The sequence below is a fragment of the Prionailurus viverrinus genome, chromosome F2 (genome assembly GCF_022837055.1).
Source record: "Prionailurus viverrinus isolate Anna chromosome F2, UM_Priviv_1.0, whole genome shotgun sequence".
Lineage (NCBI taxonomy): Eukaryota > Metazoa > Chordata > Mammalia > Carnivora > Felidae > Prionailurus > Prionailurus viverrinus.
In genome coordinates this window covers 79231369-79251860 of record NC_062578.1, presented here as the reverse complement: position 1 = coordinate 79251860, position 20492 = coordinate 79231369, and the positions used below count along the sequence as shown (strand labels likewise).

General features: G+C 54.0%; 1 protein-coding gene across 1 annotated transcript in view; it reads left to right on the top strand.

Moving 5' to 3' along the window:
• Positions 1-20492, top strand: part of COL22A1 (collagen type XXII alpha 1 chain) — a 235627-nt gene that overhangs the window by 45785 nt on the left and 169350 nt on the right. The window contains exons 6-10 of the mRNA XM_047841976.1: positions 3020-3100; positions 4182-4298; positions 7816-7860; positions 10183-10245; positions 13598-13636. Of these exons, the coding sequence (XP_047697932.1) occupies positions 3020-3100; positions 4182-4298; positions 7816-7860; positions 10183-10245; positions 13598-13636 (345 nt within the window). The remainder of the gene's footprint in view (positions 1-3019; positions 3101-4181; positions 4299-7815; positions 7861-10182; positions 10246-13597; positions 13637-20492) is intronic.

The following is a 20492-nucleotide window of genomic DNA, read 5'->3' as shown; positions in this document are numbered from 1 at the left end:
TCGTGCCAGTTTGGGGGTCCGGCAGGCACCCCCACCTGGCGTCTGCGCCCTAAGCGCTGGTCTGGAGCAGAGACACCTCACTCGCACTTTGCCTGGTCCTGCCCACTGTGCCCTCGTGCTCCCTGGGTTCATCCACATTGCAGCCCCGAGAGCTCATTCGCCCCATTGTCCCCATTGATTTGTTTATATTTAAATGTTTATTTATTTATTTTGAGAGAGACAGAGACAGGGCTTGAGCGCAAGTGGGGGAGGGGCAGGGAGAGAAGGGGAGAGAGAGAATCCCAAGCAGTTTCCTCACGGTCAGCACAGAGCCCGACGTGGAGCTCGGCCTCCTGACCCTGAGATCATGACCAAGAGTCGGATGCTTTACCGGCTGAGCCACCCAGGCGCCCCCACGTTGTTAGCAAGGAGGTGCGGGCACAGAGAGGTTCAATAACTTGCCCAGAATGGCCAAGTGGGTAAGCGGCTTCACAGTCTGCTTGTGGGTTCTGTCCTTTACTGGGTGTCTGGGACCCTGGGTGTGCGTCCTGCCTGACTCTCACCTTCGATGGTCGCATTAGGCCCTTAATTGGCCTTTTGCACCCCCAGTGTGGAGTCTGGGGGCTCGGCGGGTCCCTTTCTCTCCTTTGACCACGCCATTAGCCGAGTGTCCACTTTGTATGCCATACTGGGAATCCCAGAACCTCTGACATTTGTCAACAGAATACCACACCCATTTCCCATTTCCAGCTGGGTTTCTAGCTTGAAAACAAATCCTAATGAAGTATGTGGCAGGAGAATCAATAAATTCCTCAGCCTGTTGTCAATCTTGCAAAAGCATGGGGTGGTCCAGGGCCTTGGACACAGCCAGAGAGACCACAGCACGGCTGCAGCTCTCCCTGTGACCCCCACATGCCTCTGTGCCTCACCTGGTCCTCACCCAGTCCTGCGAGGGTGCGTTACCGCCTTCACCCTACAGCAGAGGACACAGAGGCTTGGGTTGGCGTGCCTTGACCAGCTGTGACGAGAGGAGTAGGGCTGGGACCCAAACCAGATTTCAAGCTCCCTGCACTCCCTAGCCGGTTACCCCGGTGCAGCCAGAGAAGGGTCACCAAGCTGCAGGTGGTGGACCCTGAAGGAAAGCCGGGCCAGGGAAGACCACCTAGGCTGTCGTTCAGACAGAGTTACTGAGAGCATCAATGTGAGCAGAGAGCTGAGAGTCGAGTGGGGGCCAGAGGGACGTCAGCGGGTAGGTTCCTGGCTTGGTGGAGGGAGGAGACCAGACGCAGGAGCAGGGTGGCCAGAGAATGATGGGACTTCAGGTGGCCGGAAAGGGGTCCCTCTGGCTCCCAGACCCTCTCAGCCACCTGGGAACCTCTGCCAGGCCCGGGTGTCTGTGCTCTGACCGTGACCCTGCGCGTCTGTCTTTCTTCCCCGGCCCTGTCCTCACAGCCTTGCCAAACGGACCAGCTGCTGGGTATGTGTTTGCTAATGAAGAAAGCAGGACCCTGTCTTGAAAATGGGCTTTGTTCAAAAGCACGACTGTATGTTTTGTCATTTTCTCCTGTTCTGCGGGCTGGCGTCTCACAGGAAGTAAAACAGACAGACGGATGGGATTGTTAACTGAACTGTGGGGTGGGGGGGTTATATCCCCGGGGCACCTTCTAGAGCCAGCAGGATGAGGCCAAGCACTGAGCAGCCGCATGGCGGGTTCGCTGGGGCCCTCCAGCTGCAGCATAGGCCAGCCAGAGGAGGGTAAAGGGAGGCACAAGGCCAGGGGCACGTAGCACCCATGTTTAGTAAAATAAGCATCCCTCTATTCGCTGGTTCGGCTCAAGTTCCCTCGACAGATGTGTGTGCATACACCCATGCATCCTTCCAACCATTCATTCTGGGCCTCTGGGACTCTGCCGGGTGCCAGAAACGGTTCTGGTGTTGGGGATCCAGCGGGAAGACAGGGGAGAAGAGATGCCTCATGGGGTCTACGTGCTGGCAGGGAAGCAGGTTTTGAAAAGTAAACTAAGAAACGTGCACAAAGATGTTTCGCGGCAGGGGACATAAAGTGACAGGCGATGGGGCCTGCACTCAGGTGGCACTTGTGGAGGTGAGGGCAGCATGGTCTGGGGAGGTGACTAGGAGTTCGCTGGGTTTTCAGGGAGTTTCCTAGATGAGGGACCCCGTGTAAACGCACGGATGTGGGAAGCCAGGAGGTTGGGTGCTGTGGGATGTGAGTGCGGAGTGAGGGGAAGCACCCCTGGAAAAGCAGGCAGAGCCAGGTGCTGGGGGACCCAAGCGTCCCAGAGAAGGCCCAGGCTTTCTGTGCAGACTGTGTGTGCACGTGTGTATGCGTGGGCCTGTGTGGGCCTGTGTGTGCATGTGCACATATACACGTGTTGTATGTGCATCACACGTGTGTGTTGTGTGGGTGTGTGCATATTGCACATGCTTGCACGTACGTGTGTGTTGTATGGGTGTGTGTGCAGACGCATATGTGTGCCTGCGTGCACGTGTGTGTGTTCATCTGTGCGTGCACGTGTGTATTGTGTGGGTGCAGACGTGTGTATGTGTCCGTGTGTGTGTGTGCATGTGTGTGCATGTGTGTGCATGCTGCACACCAAAACCCTTGTAAGTTGTGTTGAGGGACTGCGGTATTAAAGGGGGTGAGGGAGGCACATTTACTGTACAAAGTTGACTTGCGCAGCCGCGTGGAGATGCCCTGTGGGTTGGGCGTGAGGTACTTTCGGAGGCTTCCAGAGACCGTGGTGAGAGCGCCCTGAAAGGAGCTCTAAATAAACGCGGTGGCAGTGACGGGGGGGCCTAACCTGCCGCCTCCAACCTCCTTGCACTTGGGGCTGTCACTTCTAGAAGGGCGCGCAAGTAGGTGACACATAGGCTCCCCCTGGAGCTCAGCCCAGGGCGGGGGGTGGCCCGGGTCAGACCAGAAGGGACCCCGAGGAGGAGGTGGGGCCTGCTGGAACCATGGGGGCTTCGGGCTGCTAAGTCCCCCGGGACTCACCCCCATCCTCGTTATCCTTTCCAGTTTGACCTGCAGCGGATTGTGATTTACTGTGACTCCCGACACGCGGAATTGGAGACTTGCTGTGACATCCCCTCAGGCCCGGTGAGCAGACTCCTGCACGCAGAGGAGGGGAGGAAACTCAGAGGGACAGGGGTGTCCAGGGCCTAGGAACCGGCATCCAGGGGCCGGGGTGTGCCCACCTTCGGAATGTGGCCTGAAAGGGCTCCGTTTCCTGGGCACCCGGGGTGTGGGTTGGGAGTCATGCAGGCCCCCGGTGGGGCTGCAGTGGTCCTGGCCTCAGTCAGTGCCCTCAGGCTGCAGGCCGAGTGCTGGGGCCCGGCTGCAGGGAGAACAGACAGAGGCTGGCAGCATGGCCGTGGGAGGGACTGACCCGTGATCAGAGCAGGGGAGACCGAGGCACCTTGGTCTGGTCGGCAGAGGGGAGGAGGCAGCTCGCAGGCAGGACTGGGAAGTTCAAGAGAGACCAGAGTTTTTCCCCCTGACCCTCGAGGCAGGTCAGCCTCCCCCTGGGACCTCTCCACTTCTGCCCCCTTCCAGGCTCTCTCTCTCCAACCTCTCTAGCAAAACCCGGTCCCAAGGCTGCTTGGAGGGTGGGCTTAGTGACAGGGCCTGTTCCCAGGGCTGAGGGCTGAGGTCCTCGCACGGTGCTCAGTGGGCCCCGTGCTCTGGATGTGGTGATGGAAGCCGCCAGCGCTCGGGGTTTAGAGTCACACAGGCCTGACTCTGGACTGAGGAAGAGAAGGAGGTCAGGTAAGGGTCCATGAGAGCAGAGAGGTGGGAGGGGTAGAGGTGGTGGTAGGGAAAGAGGACATTACCAAGCACCTGCTGGGGGTCAGACACTGAGCTGTCCCACTGACTCCTCCTCATTGTGCATCAAGATAGACACACCCTTACCCCCATTCTGCAGAGCGTAACACTGAGGCCCAGAGGGGTTAGCAGTGCCTGCAGTTGCTGAGAGGCCAGCGGCTGAGAGCAGGTCGGCCCAGGCCCTTCTGACTCCAAGGCCTCAGGAGCCCAGGACCTGCGGCCAGACATGACCCGACCTCCCCCCCACCGCTCAAGTGCAGGCTCCTTGGGTTCCTGGCTCCCGTTGCGTGCTCCCCTGCCGGGGCTCTGTGCAGAGTCAAGAGCCAGGTTCTAACCCACTGGGATTTCCTTTCAGTGCCAGGTGACTGTGCTAACGGAGCCTTCGCCCCCACCCCAGCGGCCTCCCACCGTGGGCAGTGAACAAATCGGGTTTTTGAAGACCATCAACTGCTCCTGCCCGGCTGGAGAAAAGGTACCCTCCCCGTTTGACCCTCAGCCCCCAGCCCAGAGCCCCCAGGGCTGAGTGGGGCAGGGTGGTCACCACGAGCAATGGCGGAGGTGGGAATTTCCCATCATGCACAAGGTCGGCCAGGGCGGATGGCCCCAGGTGCTGAGGGAGCCCTTCTTGTTCCTTGGACTCTTGTGTGTTGATGTTCCAGCTCATGAGGACGGGAGCTCTCAGACCTGTTAAGGTTTTCCTGGATTTAACTGTATTCCTGAGGTTTTTCTTGGCTCCTGCTGGTGCCCTCTCCACTCATATGCAAGTAATCAAACCAGATCTGGTTTGCGAATGAGGTTCAGAGTAAGCAGCATATAAGGAGAGTTTTATCTACTCTGCTTCTGATTTACAAACAGAGTGTTTCTATGAACACCACCAGCACCATCCGCTAGCTTGGATTAAAGGTCTCCTCCGGTGGGTGCCCGAGGCCTTCACCTCTTCCGTTTTTCTGTAGACCGGTGGCCTTTTTGATAAGACACAACAAAAATGAAAACACAACAAAATGAAACGCCAACATTTTCCACTGTTTGAGCAGAAGAACTTAACCAAACACGCGAGGATGCCAAAAAGCAGTACTGTGCTGGGGAAGGTCCCCGCGAGGTTCTGCGGGGCCCGTAGCCCAGGGCCTTGCCCCACGGCCTGCAGTTACATCCCCTGCTGCATCCACCCTCAGCTCGGGGCCAGCATCCCCGAGGTGTCGGTGACTTTGCAGGGGCCGAGGCAGACGGAAAGAAATGTGAAATCATGGTCAGGTTCGCGGGAATGGACATACTTTCAGTACACATGTCCTGGCAGGCAGACTCCCTCCTTCTCCCCTCCCCTCCTCCTCCTCCATCACACCTTCCCTCCCTTCGTTCTCCCTGGAGAGCCAGACCTGGGGAGACAGGGAGCCCTCAGGAGCTCTCATCAGGTGAGGCTGGCAAACGCTGGCCCGACTTGCTGAAAGGAGCCAGCTCAGCCTTGCCGGGAGCTGAGGCTTTTTCCGGGCAGGGGGTGAAAGTGGAGGCACCTTGGCCCGGTGCCCACTGGGTTAGGATGGGAGACGTCGGACAGGGAGCCAGGGGGAGCACACAGGGCTGGACAGCCACCCCTCCCCTGGCCCTGGCTTTTGCTTAAGAACCCCGAGTGAGAGGCTACCATGTGTGGGGCTTGGGTGACCATCAGCTGCACACAGACAGACTGCAGGGAGGGAGGCCAGAGCCAGTTCTGCCCAGTCCAGACTTTTCCCCTGAGCCCGGCTGTGCCCTGAACATGTCCCCCCGGGGCCCTTGTGGTCCCTGGCACAGACCTGTGGGAGGGAAGTCTGGGGTCAAGCAGGCCTCCCCCTCCTGCTCCCCTCCCACCCCTCCCCACACTGAGGCAGGCTCCTGTGGCCTTTCTAGCCCCATTTCTCTCCACTCGGCTCTCCCAATTTCCAGGATTCCTCGCAGGGATCATGACCATTCTTGTCTTCTGGCATTTGCGTAGACCACCCCCCCCCCTTTATCTGGCTCATGCCTTTTCTTCTCTCAAGATGTCCCCAGGGAATCCTTTCTCAGCATGCTGTCGTCTATGTGAATTCCCTTCTCCCTCCTTGTAGCCTTCCCTCCCTTCCTTCCATCATCCACCGTGTACCCCTGCAATAGCTATTTATTCAGCACCTGCTATTTTCAAGACCCTGTGAGCCATTCCTCTCCCTGTGCTTCCATCTACCCTAATAATGATCACATTTGGATTCAAAACCTCTACCCGTCTTCACTTCCATCAGGTAGGTTTCAGATGGCAAAGATTCAATCTTGACATAGCTGTGTTTTCAGCCACTGATGTATATAGCCTGATTTTATTAAATAGTGGTGGAACTGAGGGACAGGTGGATCAGGTGTGAGGATAACGGGCCGATGGCAGCTGGAGAGCTGGGAGGGAGGGACAAAGGAGCACACCATCTCTTGCCGCAGGACAAGGTCTTTCCTCTTCAAGATTATCTTTCACCTTACACATTCTCAGCCTCCAATTCTGGTGGCATCACCCAGGAGTCCATTCCCGGATTCACTCACCCATGCCTTATTTTTGACAGTAAACAGTAAGCACCCACTTGTGCTGAGCACCGACGTTTTAAGACACATAGTGCATGGTCCTCCGAAGTGCTCCAGTGTGCTGTGGAGCCCGGGAATGCTGAGGTGCTCCCGGCCTGGGGGGCTTGCCAGCAGGCTGCTTCCCACACACAGGTGGCGGGAGGGGGGGGGTCTTCTCCCTCCCCCAAGAAGAGGCCACATGGAAGAGCTTCAACAGCCACCTCATGAAATAGGGGTGGCCTCTGGATCACCATCTTTAATACTGTAGAAGATAGGGTGCACGGGGCCAAGGAGATGTAACCATTCTCTCCTAGGAGGCCGAACTCGGACAAGGGCCATGGGAAGACTTGGCTTCCAGCGCTTTGAGTCTTTGAGTCAGTTTACAGAACACTTACATTCTTCACCGAGGTCAACGTGCCTTTTGGGTCCGTGTTTGCCTCTCTAGAACCAAACGTGTTGCCTGTAAACTGTGTATCAGGCATTCCGATGGGCGCTACATGAGGTCAAACACACAAAAGATTACTCACCCCCATACACGTGCAGATGACATCTGTGAATGCGTTGAAAAACAAACGTGTTCCTGAAGTGGCAAAGTACACAGCGTTGGCAGTTTTAGCGATGGGTGTTACACATGTGTAAATGTAAGTGGATATGGTGTCCCTTCCTATACATCAACGTGGCGAGATGTACATACGTACCATTGTATGAATCGTGTTCCGTTTGTTTTTAGCGTGACGCTATTTACAGGCACCCACAACTTAACAGCTCAGAATTTTTGATCTAGTAATAAGGTCTTTTACACAAATAGCATTTATTTTATTTTATTTCAATTTCATTTTATTTTGAGAGAGCGAGAGAGAGAGGATGAGTGGGAGAGGGAGGGGTAGAGATGGAGAGAGGAGAATCCTAAGCAGGCTTCATGACCAGTGTGGAGCCTGATGCGGGGCTCGATCTCACAGACCATGAGATCATGACCTGAACCGAAATCAAGAGTCGGACACTTAACCAGTTGAGCCACCCAGGCACCCCAACAGATAGCATATATTTTATAAAGTGAACAATGTTTAGTTAGGCTACAGACATGTATTGCTTTGGTATTTTGGTGAATGATAACTATAGGAACCATTAGCAGGCCACACGATATTTTTTAGCTTAAGTGGTGGCCTAGCTGGGGTAAACATGGCCCGTGGGGTACCCATCTTGTTTGTCTCTGTCTGAATTCCGCTGATGGCTGCATAGAGGTGATACCAACGTATCCCATGTAGTTTGAGCTTGAGATCAGGGGTTCTGAGCCCCAGGAAACCTTGTCCAGCTGGCTGGTCACAGGGGGATCACTCAGAGACTGGCCTGGGAGCATGTGGGGGGATAAATAACTAGTGAGGACAGACGGAGGGAAATTCAACAAAGCCTCACTGGTTTCTTTGTCCTTCTTCTCGTAGGGCGAGAAGGGGTCCGATGGTCCCGTGGGACTCCCCGGCCCAAAGGTCAGTATGGGCACTGCTCAGGGGCATTTTGGGGCCCAGGTAAGCCTTCGCCATGCTCTGTAGGTAGACACAAAAGCGGCATGATGGCCCTGCGGTGTTGGCTTCCACCGTGGTTCAGGTAGAAGCATCGAGCAGGTGGTGTGGAGTCTGGAACCTCCGTGTCTCGGTCTGAAAACCTGAGTGAGAAGCGGGGGGCTTAGAAAGCCCTGGCCCTGACCCTGACCCCATTTGCGGGGCTCACCTCTCCATGGTCGGTTAATTTTGTGTCAGTCCTTTTAGGCTGCTGCATTCCAGAAACTTCGGGGTGGGGCTGGTCTGAGTCTGTTTAGATGGGCCTGTTATATTTTTCTGTAAGTTGCCTGACAGTCTTTTTTGCACGAATCGTCCAGACTCATGAGTTGCTCAAAGCCCAGTGCCTCCCCGTGGGGGCCCCCTCCTCATTCATGCAGCCGCCTCTGGGGCTCCCCGCCTTCCTGGGTTATTAGCGCTTACAGAGCTGGACAGGGCTGTCTTCTCATGTGGTTCTCTGGTCTCAGAGAGCTCAGACCCAGAGGGATGCTAACTGCCTGTGGTCACACAGGCGGGCGGAAGAGGTCAGTGTGACCCAGTGGGCGTTACCTGGTCTGCTATTTGAAAGAGGGGCTGCGTGGAAACCCCCAGAGATGACGCCCTCCCCTTCTATCCCTCTCTCTCCCCCCCTGCCTCCTTTCTCCCCTGACTCTGCTGGGCTGGGGAACATGGTCTCACACACACACACACACACACACACACACCCCACCTGCTCTGCTCTGCTCCCCTCCCCTGGTGCCAAAGGAGAGCAGCTCGGGGCGGCCCAGGGTGCCGGGCGGTCCTTGCAAGGAGAAACACAGGGATTTATGCCTCACTGGGCACCCCCTGGGCTGTAAGCTCAGCCTCTCGATTGTCAGATGGAAGTAAGGAGCAGAGGTGTCTGGGGGGCGGGGGAGGAAGTGGAGAGCGTTTGTCTGGAACAGTGTTGTTTATGGAGTGGCTGTGCTGTGCTGTGGCTGAACGGATCCAGGGCTGGGCGGGGACCTGAGCAGGGAGGATGAGGCGGGGGGAGGGGAGACTAGGAGGGACTCGGGCACTGCCACCTGGAGATGCACATGGCTCCCTCGGAGCTGATTTGCTGTCCTGAGGCTTCAGCCTCACCGGCCAGATTGTCCCAGGCTGAGGCTGAGACTGTGAGGAAAAACCCGTGGGTTCCAGTGGCCCCATTTATTTACCCACATGCAGCTCAGGTCGGGTCCACAGTCACGGTCTGGTGACCCCAGGTGCCGAGAGGCCCGTTCTAGTGCAGGACGTTCCAGTGAATGAGAGTCGCATCCCCAGCACTCGCAAGCTGGCAGCAGAGAGGCATGCATGGGATCGCCTGTGGGGAGAGCCAGGGTAGAAAGCCCGTGGGTCCAGCAGACTGCATGGGAGCCTCTCGGGGTAAAGAAGGCAGGGGAAGGGCATGACAGGCCAAGGGAACAGCATAAGCAAACTAGCTTAGGGTATGAAGTGTGAGGTGGGAGTGGACACAGGTGAAACTGCACACCAGGAGAGGAGAAAGACAGGATGTTGAGGCTTCCTGTGTTGGGTACCCAAGCCCATCTTGGATCGGCTTCTGGTACAGTTGGAGGCGGCCCCACTCCCACACTCAGCCCTTGCAAACTGTTTCCTCCTCTGCCTGCCCTCCCTGTCTTCGTGCACTGCTGGGAGGGCTCAGGACCTTGTGGGCACAGACTGGGCATGCAAATGGCCTCAGGGGGCCCTGGCTGGCCTCTGGCAGTTTCGGAGTACCTTCCTGCTTTCAGTCTTATGTGAGCTCATGACTGCATGCCCATGTCACAGAGGAGGAGGCCCAAAGAGTAATGATGCTCTCACGTTCAGCGGCAGAGCAGGAGTTTGAATACGTGCTTCTCACTCTCCCTTGGGGGCTGGGCCATTCCCAGAACAAACATGTGATGCTTTCACCCACTCGCTTTCTCAAAACGTCCTTCGTTCCGGAATTAAGAGGTTGGGGAAATTATGTAGACGCTTCCTCCCTCTCCGGGGATGGGAAGCATGGCCTCATTCCTAAAAGAGAAACTTTTAAAAAAATGTTTGTTTGTTTGTTTGTTTGTTTGTTTAGAGAAACAGAGGGAGAGAGAGAATCCCGAGCAGGCTCAGCACTGTCAGCCTATAGCCTGACTTGGGGCTCGATTTTGACAGTGACGAAATCAGCCGCTGCCAGGCAGTCGGGGCCAAGTGGGCAGTGGGCAGGGGGATCCCTGCCAGGGGGCTTGACCCAGTGCTCCTCTCTGGTTTCCACCCCTACAGGGAGCCACGGGAGCCACTGGGTTGGCTGGAGCTCCTGGACCCAAGGGAGAAAAAGGTGACATGGTGAGTACGGGGCTGATGTGGGAGACCCGGGGCTTCCCCCAAGCGTGCATGTTGCCACAAGGCACCGAGCCCCTAGTGGGAGCCAGACACCGAGCCACACGCTGCCCCGGAATGGAGTCGAAGCTCTTCTCCAGGGCACAGGAGGCCCACAGAGGTGGCCCCAGCTGTGGCCCCAGCCCCATCCTGCACCTGCACCCCTCCCCCCACCGATTCTGTGCACCCAGATGGGCAGCTAGGAGTCTCCAAACTGGTCACTTCTCACTGGCCAGTGCACATGCTCTTTCCTCCATAAGGAATTACTTTGCTATCTTTCCACTCCCGGTTTTCCTCTCACCTCCCCTTTCTGACTGGCCCCTCTTTCCTCATATCCACATGAACTGTGTAGGGTTCTCCAGGATATCCCTGTGGCCCCCGGAAAAGAAGCAGGGAACAGTGTCTGCCTGTGACTGGGCACTGGTGTCAGATGTACAAACAAAACCTACAAAGTAGGCATCACAGGGGTAGTTAAAGAGCAAGGGGGAAATCATTCTCTTATTTAAAGTTTAGTTGTTTATTTTGGGAGAGAAAGAGAGAGCGCATGATCAGGGGAGGGGCAGAGAGATGGGGGGAGAGAGAGAATCCCAAGCAGGCTCCACGTGTCCATGCAGAGCCCGACGTGGGGCTTGAACTCACAACGCTGGGATCATGACTGAGCTAAAATCAAAAGTTGGACGCTCAACCAACTGAGCCACCCACGTACCCCAGAGGGAAATCATTCTTAAGGAAAGGCAGGTGTTATGACAGCATCACATCAAATCCAGAATCTAAGTAAAGAGAAATTGCTAAAAAGAAGAACCAAATGGAAATTCTAGAGCTGGAATTGGAACTGAAATGAAAAGGGTAATCAGTAGAGCGTCTTGACAGTAGGTCTGAACTGGCTGCAGAAAGAGCTGACGTTCTTGCAAACAGATCGATCGTGATCATGTAATCTGAAGACTAGAGAGAACCAGGAAGGCAGAAAATGAGCAGAGCCTCGGAGTGGACCAGAATGCTCATAAGGGAGCAGAAAGCGTATTCAAAGAAATAATGGTGAAAAAAATTCCAATTATGGTGAAAAGCCTGTTCAAGAAGCTCTGTGAACTCGAATCAAGGTAAGCACAAAGAGATCCGTCTCAGAATGATTGTAGTAAAAGTGCTAAAAGAGAAACTTTTAAAAAAATGTTTATTGATTGATTGATTGATTGATTGATTTAGAGAAACAGAGAGAGAGAATCCCAAGCAGGCTCAGCACTGTCAGCCTATAGCCTGACTTGGGGCTCGATCTCACAGACCATGAGATCATCACCTGAGCTGAAATCGAGAGTTGGTCGCTCAACTGACAGAGCCACCGGGGTGCCCTGAGAAACTTTTGAAAGCAGCAAGAGAAAGAAATGAGTCACCGTGTACAAAGAAGCCCCGTAAGAACATTGGCTGACTGACCTTCAGGAATCACAGAGGCCAGAATGCAGCGGGGGTGACCAGGGCAAAGTTGTTCATCATGGCCGTGTCCGACTGGGCATCTAACAAACAGGTGTGGTGACAATGGCACAAGGTCCAGGCAGGAGGGACTAGAGCTGTGTAGGGAGCCGTGTGTTTATAAACCCCGCTGGAAATAGTATGAGTCTGAAGTAGATCATGATAAGGTAAGATGTGCCTGGTACACCCAAGAGCAACCTCTAAGAAATGAAACAAAAATATGCAGTGAAAGTGGTATTAAAGATATTAAGATGTTACTAAAAAATACTTTATGCCAAAAAAAGTCATAAAGGAGGAAAAAAGAGACAACAACAAAACGATAGGAGACATGCTTGTTCCAGAAACATGCTTGTAATCCAAGGCACTTGTATATCAAAGCGAATTTCGAGAACCATTGGCTCAGTTGTGATCATGTGACACTTGGCGTCACGTCCGACTCATATTGCAAGACATCGCTCGTTTATGAAGCAGACATTTATTAGAAATGTTTGCTCATCTTGTGGAACACTCACAGAACAAGTTACAATCCAAGGTTTTACTGTGTGTCAGTAATCATGCAACATGTTCAGGCTGGACATGAAAACAAGATCAGCTCTGCCCTGTCTACAGCCGACACTTGAGATTCAAGGGTGCAAACAGCTTGAAAGTAAGACGATGGGAGATACATATTCTGAAAATAGAAAACTTACAAATTGGGAGTGACCGTGCTAATATCAGACTAAAAATAGACTTTAAAACCCGAAGCTCATGGAAGTAAAGAGGGATATTTGGTCATGAGAAAAGTGTCGGTCTTTCAAGCATAGATAACAGTTGTAAACACATGGGCACCTAACAAGAGTCCAAAATCCGTGAAGCAACAAGTGACAGAATGGAAGGGAGGAGTAGGTAACTCAGCGGTGATGGTTAGAGACCTCAGCGCCTCCCTAGTGATGCCAGTGACGCCTACAGTCGCCAGGACGGTGGAGAAATTGGGACCCTCATAACATTGCTGGTCCAAAATGGCGCAGCTGCTTTGGAAAACACCCTGGCTGTCCTTAAACGGTTAAACAGAATTACCATGTGACTCAGCAGTCCCACTTGGAGATATATATTCAAAAGAAATGAAGACATATGCTCAAACAAACCCTGTGCACAAATGCTCACAGAAGCATTATTCATAATAACCAAAAAGTAAGAACAACCCAGATGTTCATCATGTGATGAATGGATAAATAAGATATGTGATACACTCACCCAGTGGCATGTTATTCAGCAGCAAATTGGAGTATTGCCACATGTTACGGCATGGATGGACCTTGAAACCGCTTTGCGAAGAAATCACCACTGGCTGTGAAGCCAGCTGTCACCCACGTGTCATGGGATTACATGTATATGAAGTGTCTAGAGGAGACCAGCCTACAGAGATGAAATTGATTCGTGTTTGCCCAGGACAGAGGGTGGGGTGGGGGGGAGGACACGAGGAGTGACCGCTAGTGGGTGTGGACTTCTTTCTCAGCTGATGAAAACATCCTAGAACGTTGATCATGGTGGTTGTTGCCCAGCTCTGTAAATATGCTAAAAACTATTGACTGGTACACTTTACGTCGGTGAATTACACAGCAGGTGGATTATATCTCCGTAGAGCTCGCAAGGAAAAAAAATAATGGTACCATAATATTGGGTTGTTGGAAAAATTAAATGGGGTAATACCCACGAGAATAAACACTCAGTAAGGGTTAGCATCTCTCCTGGAAGCTCCTGGGCAGGGCTGACAGGAAAGCATCTGACCCTTTGAGACCCTGGGGTGCTGATGCCATGTGTGACATCATGTCTGGAGATGCTCTCTAGTAAACCTTTGCTTCCTGCTTTCCTTTTCTAGGGCAGGGGGCCTTTTGTCTATGGAGAGAAGGGTGAAAAGGTAAGCATGTCCCTTTTATCGCTCCTCTGGGGGCTGTGCAGCTGGCCAGGGAGCACAGTGTGGAGGGTCGCCGGGGTTTGGGAGAGGTGGTCCACTGTCATGCCGTCCGTAAGTGTCCGAGGGGAGCAAGTAGCCTTGGCGTGTCCTCCCCTGACTTGGGCGGTTGGAGCACGTGCCGTGGCCAGCGCTTCCCGGCAGCAACGAGCATGAGTGAGCACGATTGGAGGCAAGCGTCCCTGTAGGACGTGGGTGGCTGACACGTGAAGGAGCAGAGGGTGCTTGCTGGCACCCGTAGGGAGCAGGACACAGAGCCACAGAAGTGCGTTGAAGAGCAGCACTAAGGAGGACGTTAAATAGAGCGTGTTCGGGCCTCGTGTGCAGTTTGGGAAGGTCTGTGCACGGTCGGACACGCTGGGCAAGTTTGAGTCGCAGGTGCCAGATGGGTGTGAGGCGAAAGGACCAGAGGAGTCCTCAGGAGGCTTGCAGAAGTTTCAAGGGGAGATGGTGAGGAGCAGCGGGAGAGGCAGGCAGGGCGGTGGGGGGGACGGGAGGGAGGCGCGGGCGTGTTCTCCCCAGATACGGGTGTTGCACCTTCTCTCACTTCCTCATGACAAACAAAGCCCGACAGATCCTGGACATTGCGGTTCCTTCTGAAGAAAGCTCTTGTAAGTGGTTTGTCTATACGGAGAAATAAAAATCAGGGTGGCACTAAAATGCCATTCGTTGACTCGCACGAGCCATTAAAAATGTACCTGCGTGCCCCCCCCCGCCTTGCCCCGACCAGGAGACAGCCACAGGACTTCTAGGCGTGCATTTGTGCTAATGTCTCACCAGAGTGCAGGACTCAGAATGCACCGCTGATGGACCCTGGATGGTTTTGTCCTCACACCCTCGCGTAGGGCTGGCCGTACGAGCAGGTGCCTCTCTGTCCCCTTACTGGGGAAACAGCTTTCATGTGGCCAGCCCGTTCTCTCCCTGCAGGTACCCTTTTACCAAGCACTTTCACTCCAGAGGTTTCCTCCACAGAGATAAATCACGGACGCACAGAAGTTCACACTCCGCGTTTTTCTCTGTGTAAGTCGTGAGACTGGACACGAGCATGTGCCGTGTAGTAGGCAGAGGGTGAACTAAGTTACCGCACAGCTAGGGAATGCAGTGGTACTCGGGGATGCCGGACCACATTTAGACCAACGATTAATGACCTAGAAAATGAAAATAGTATTTTGTTAATTTTGAAAGCACATGGGAAAACATCTATCCAGTGTGACCCTAGGCCTGGGTGTGTGTGTGTGCACACGTGTGTGCACACACAATCACTCCTACAGGAGAGCAGTTTGAGAGCCAGCGTGGTACACAGCACAGCATGACTTTGCCACCAGTTTCCCAGTCTGGGTGTCCTGACACTGAAGACGGGACTAGCGGCCACCATCCATCCTTCCGGTGTGGTTTAAAAGCCCAGCACCTGGAGGCAAGATGCTCAAAGTCAGTAACCACTTTTGCCTATTGTTGCCAGCTTGCCAGGCTCCTGTGGGCCCGGAGCACAGGGATTAGCCAGAGACCCGGATGTTCCTATCAGGACTGGGGTTGCCAGAGCCCTTGAAGTTCGGGTGCTGGGCCCAGGTGGTGCTTGGTGGGCGATACCAACATGCGTCTCCTGGACCAGCATGTCCTCTGGCTGGAGAGGTGTCCCCAGGCAGGAAGTGATGGGCCTCTTTTCTCTTTTGAGCAGTAGGTGCTGCTGGGCCTTGTCTGTTCTGGTTTAGCTCAGAAGGAGCAGCGTTATTCTCCTGATGCCTGGAGCCACCTCCCTGGTGCCCCAGACCCCTGCCTGCAGCACCACATTCAGGACTCGAAGCTGCCAGCTCACAGTCCCAGCCGGGGAGACCTTCTCACATACTTGGTGCTGGCAGGACAGATGGGCCGCTGGACAGACTTCTACCAGTTCTGGCTCTGTCCTTAGTTGACATTCTCTTGCAGTTGGACATTTTTAGCAAAGTCTGAGTCTGGAATCTGCCACATATTAGCTGTGTGATTTGGGGTGAGTCACCTCCCTCTCTGGGCCTCTGCTTCATCATCTGTAAAAGCGAGGGGGTGGGACGAGATGATGCATAAAGGCTCTTGCAGGCGGCAGCTCTGAGACTTGGGAATCAGCCCAACCCAGCCCGATTCCCCAGGGCTGTCTTCTGCAGCTTAGAGTCTCTGCTTCCCCCTCGAGAATGAGCCAGGGCCAGGGTGGGTCACGGGGACTGATAGAGTCCACAGAGCAGAGAAGGTCACCGGTGACTAATGCATTTGGACAGGACCCAACAAACTTCTGCACTTGAATATTGTCCCCATAGCAGGTGCCTCGAGTGAGGGGATTGGATGGACTAGAGCCCAGTGGGTCCAGGGATTGTATTTCTCTGATCGTGGCTGTGTGTCTTGTGTTTCTGGCATGTAATTAACTGTGAGGATGTGTGTTGGCCTCTAGGAGGGCCAGCGTGCCCCATACCTTAGGTCTCGTGATGAAGACAGTGCATTAGGGAGGGCACTACTTACGCACATTTCACAGATGAGGAGAATAAAGCTTAGAGGTCAAGTGACCTGCCCAGGGTCACAAGTTAATGGGATGGTGGGAAACATAATCACTGGTTATTACTAAAGGGAAGGGCAGGCAGCTGGAGGGCTGATTAAAGCCCCCCTTCCCCAGCAGCTGAGAAAACTGGCTCTCAGAGAAGGTAGGTGACTGGCCCAAGGTCACGCGGCTCTTGGCCTCCTGACTCTCCTTGGCTCCCACATCAGATGCCCTAGACCATTGCATGGTGCCATGTTCCTGGACTGCTTCTGCCCCTTGTCTTGGAAGCTGATCTCCTCTCTGGTTCCCATATTCACCAGAGAGTTCTTGGGGCCAGTCTCCCCCAGTGTTTTAATATATGTGAAATCAGACTAAGGTCGGGGGGGGCAGCCTTTTAGGGGATGCCCCCAAACTGCTGCCCACAGCCCAGGCGTTGTGGCCATAAAGGGAGAGGAAAGGAGGATGAACCTCCGAAGCATCTGGGGCACAGCTGGCATCAGGAATGGGCTTTGCCACATGAGCGGATGGATGAATGGATTTGGGGCTCCGTCACCCAGGAGTGAGGACCAGCTTCACCCAGTAGGGAGATCACAGACTGCGTGGGGGAGACCCAGCTTCAGAATCTGGCTCCACCTCGTGCTGACCCCATGTCCGTCCTTGGTCTACTCTGAGCCTCAGTTTCCTCTTCTGTGAAAGGGGGAACGGGGTGGTAATGGTTCCCACCACCGAAGGAGGCAGTGTACATGAAGGGGCTGATGCAGTGCCTATCGAGCTGGTGATGCTCTGTTCCTGTTACTCCCATAATCTTCAGTTAATTTCCAGCTCATTTGGTGGTGGTGATGAGGGCATATAGCCGCTGCTCTGGGCTGGGCTGGACCAATTCGGGTGCAGTCAGAGAGAGCAGGGAGGGGTGATGACCTCAGTGCCCTCTGCCCTGGGTTCTTCCCTGCAGAGAAGATTGACCAGCACAGTGAGACGCTGGCATGAGGGTTCCTTTGGGTGGGCACTGAGTCGGTCTGGGTGCCATGGAGGTGAAGTCTGCGGCATTAGCCAGACCGTGAGCCCCACCAGTGGAAAGATTTAGAAACAACAGAAACAAGACCAAAATGTGAGTTTCCAGTGAGTTTCTTCGTGGTGCATCCTGGGGGTCTTTCTGCTGTGAGGACCAGTGCTGCCTCTGGAGGAACCCAGAGCCACTGGGTTGTGTCCCGTTCCTGGGCCCACAGCGCCCTCTGGTGTCTGCACACCAGAGCATCTGCTCCAATTTCCCTCTGCAGGGCTCCTGCCTAATGTGACACTGGGCACATCTCTGCCGTTCTGGGGCTGTCGTCTTTTCTTTAGAAACCTGGCACCTGGGGGGGGGGGGAAGGAAGGAAGAGGAAGTCTTGGTTTTGTGCTCAGACCTGGGTTCAGGTGATGGAAGGAAAGCAGGTTTGGGGAGCCGGGCAGACATGGCTTGGATCCCAGCTCTGCAGAGGCTGGGTGATCTTCGGCTGGTGTGTCCCTGAGCCTCAGTGTCCCCTCTGTAAAGTGGGTGCAGTGGTGCCTTCCCTGTGTGGCGGTTGTGGGGATCATGGGAGGTTGCTCATGCTTGTAAAAGCACCTAGCTTAGTCCCCGGCTCAGGTAAGCACACGTAAAAATCCGTTCCTTGCCTTTCTTGTCCTTCTGCTGGAAATTGCCAAAACCCAGGGAAGAGTAATGTGTGTTTCTTCATTGGAAAGCATTCAAGTACCTTGTATGAGAGAGGGTGGTGGGCTCACAGAGCCCTAAAACCTGGGTTGGGGCCCCCGCCAGGGGCTCGTTCACCGGTTCCGTGGAGGAAACAGTGTGCCTGAGCACAGCCATGTGGTCCAAAGTGTGATTCTTGCGGGTCCCTAGATAAGCCGGGTTGTGGCCTCCACCTGCCATGCTGTTGACAAACACTCAGGACCCTGTCTGAGCCTCAGGGGACCGAGGAGCAGAGGACAGTCACACCAGCAGAGCACCCCAAGGGTTTCCTAGGATAGTAGGTGTTGTACTGGGGGGGGGCGGTGGCGAGAAGATGCATCCCCCCAAAAATGTCTAGGAAGTTATCATGAGCACAATTCATATGAAAGGAAAGACAGAAACAGAAACAAAAATATCACAAGCTGACTCTGTCTTTTGTAAGTACTCGTGACAACTACAATGGCAACGAGAAATGGGAAACAAGCTAATGGAGTATCACGTTGCAGCAGCCAGATGGGCATAAGTGAGAATTAGGAACACCTTACGATAGGGAGCTATGCATGCAACATAATGCAAATGAAATAGAGGCCAGGAAGCCCTACGTGCTCACACATAAAAAGATGTGTGTGCGGTGCAAACAACCAGCACGTTGGGGCAGTGGGATTTGGGGGGTTCCATATGTCTTGTTAATTACTCTTCCTGGTGCTACAACATCTGTAAACATTTAACCAAAGACTAAGTCTTAACATAATGAAAATCCTTTTAAATATAGTACATTCACAATGTTTGTGCGTGAAATCCCCAAGCAGCGTGATTTTGGAGTGCGGAACCCTGGACGGCATGACGGCCGTGGATCCAGATGGCAGGACAGGGCAGTGGCTGAGGACTGGGCTTTGGGAACCTGGAGCTGCCCCTCTCCTGCCACATAACCTTGGGGAGGTCTCCACTGCTCTTAGTGCCTCAGTTTCCTCTCCTGTGCATAAGAGAGATTAGAAACAACCACGCTCTCCTAACGTTGACATGAGGGTTCATTAAATAAGGGGATCCAGGAAAGAACTTCACAGGCCCCTGCTAAATAACAACTTCGGCAAGCATTAGCAAGAGTCAAGTGCAAGCCATCCACACTCCAATTCCCTGAGCAGGAGGATCCGTTCAGACACATTATCTAAGTTAGATCCAACCATACAAACTCAGTACTTGTGCTTCGAAGCCTGGAGGCAGATGTTCTCTCCCTGGGCCCGCGGCTGTGAGGATGACAGCCTTGATGCTCCTCCAGCCATTTTTGCTGCAGTGAAATGAGCCAGTTGGAGCAGGGCGAGGTGACCCTCAGAGGTCGGCCCCGAAATGGATCCTTGTAAGTGATGCTGCTGAGCGACCATGCGGACAGCATCTCCGGCTGCTCAGACACACCACACGCTGCATTTCCTGCCAGCGTTGTCTTTATGAACAGCAGCCGGCACTAATACTCCCAATTAGAGTGGGGTTGGGGTGTGGAAGGGGCCCCAGGCAGGGCCAGTCAGGACCAGGGTATGGAGGTGGGGCAGGGCTGGGTGCCTGGAATGGCACACCATAGGGACAGCATAGGGAGAGCTCCACAGCCCCTCATCAGTGCTGCTCACACCTTGCAGGTAACAAGGGCGTTTGAGACCCGTAGGGGACGAAATTGGGGCAGAGTGTCCCATAGAGCCATGCTTGGGTCAGCAACTCAGTACTCAGCATTTGGTAGAAGGGAAGAAACTCAAAAACAACAACGACCAGAAAGTCCTTTCTTAAGCATTTCTGCAGAAATCCATATGGCGATAAATAAAAGTTCAGATGGATTTTGTGCTCAGATTTCACGGTGTGGTGCACCGGAAAAAATATACGAGCAAACAGAAGAAACTCGGCCGAGTTTTATTGGGCTGGCTGGCTCAGGTCACGCAAACATCAGTTCCTTGTCTTTTATGGCTTTTTTCCAATCTTCCCGGGATCACAAACCCGACAGGACAAACTCGGCAAAGGAGGAAACTGAGTCAAACCAGTAGCCGAGGCGTCGCCTTCTCGAAATTTTGACTGAATGTCCTGAAGGGAATGCCAGAGCCGCGAGCAACGAGCCGGAGTGACCTGGGGTCCTCGTGTCCTAGGAGAGCCTTTGTGCGATGGGTCATCACGAAGCTGAAGAAATAAGATGCTGAGTGGAAAACTCAGGAGAGTCCAAGGCCATCAGGATGCAACTAAGGAGGGTTGTTCGGAACCAGGTTCATAGTGGTTGGCAGAGGCAACCTGGTCCCTGGGTCTGGAAGACTAGGTTCTGCACGTGTCCCCCCAAGGACAAAGAGGCATCCTCCACATTGCTGTGGACCCTGAAGTCTCCAGCCTCTCAGGAAAGGCAGCCAGCTGGAGAGAAATTGGGGACCCACCTGCCAAGAAGTCACTCCCAGCAGTGGGGCAGGGCACCTGGAAGTCCTCAGTTCCAACTGTCCTTCTCTGAGACATGCCATCTTGTCCGAAACATGCAAGTGGCCATGAATTTATGTTTGGTTATAAAATGCTGTTGTGACACTGGTCCCTACTGAGCTGTGCTCAGCATCAAGCGTTAGCTGGCAGATAAAGTC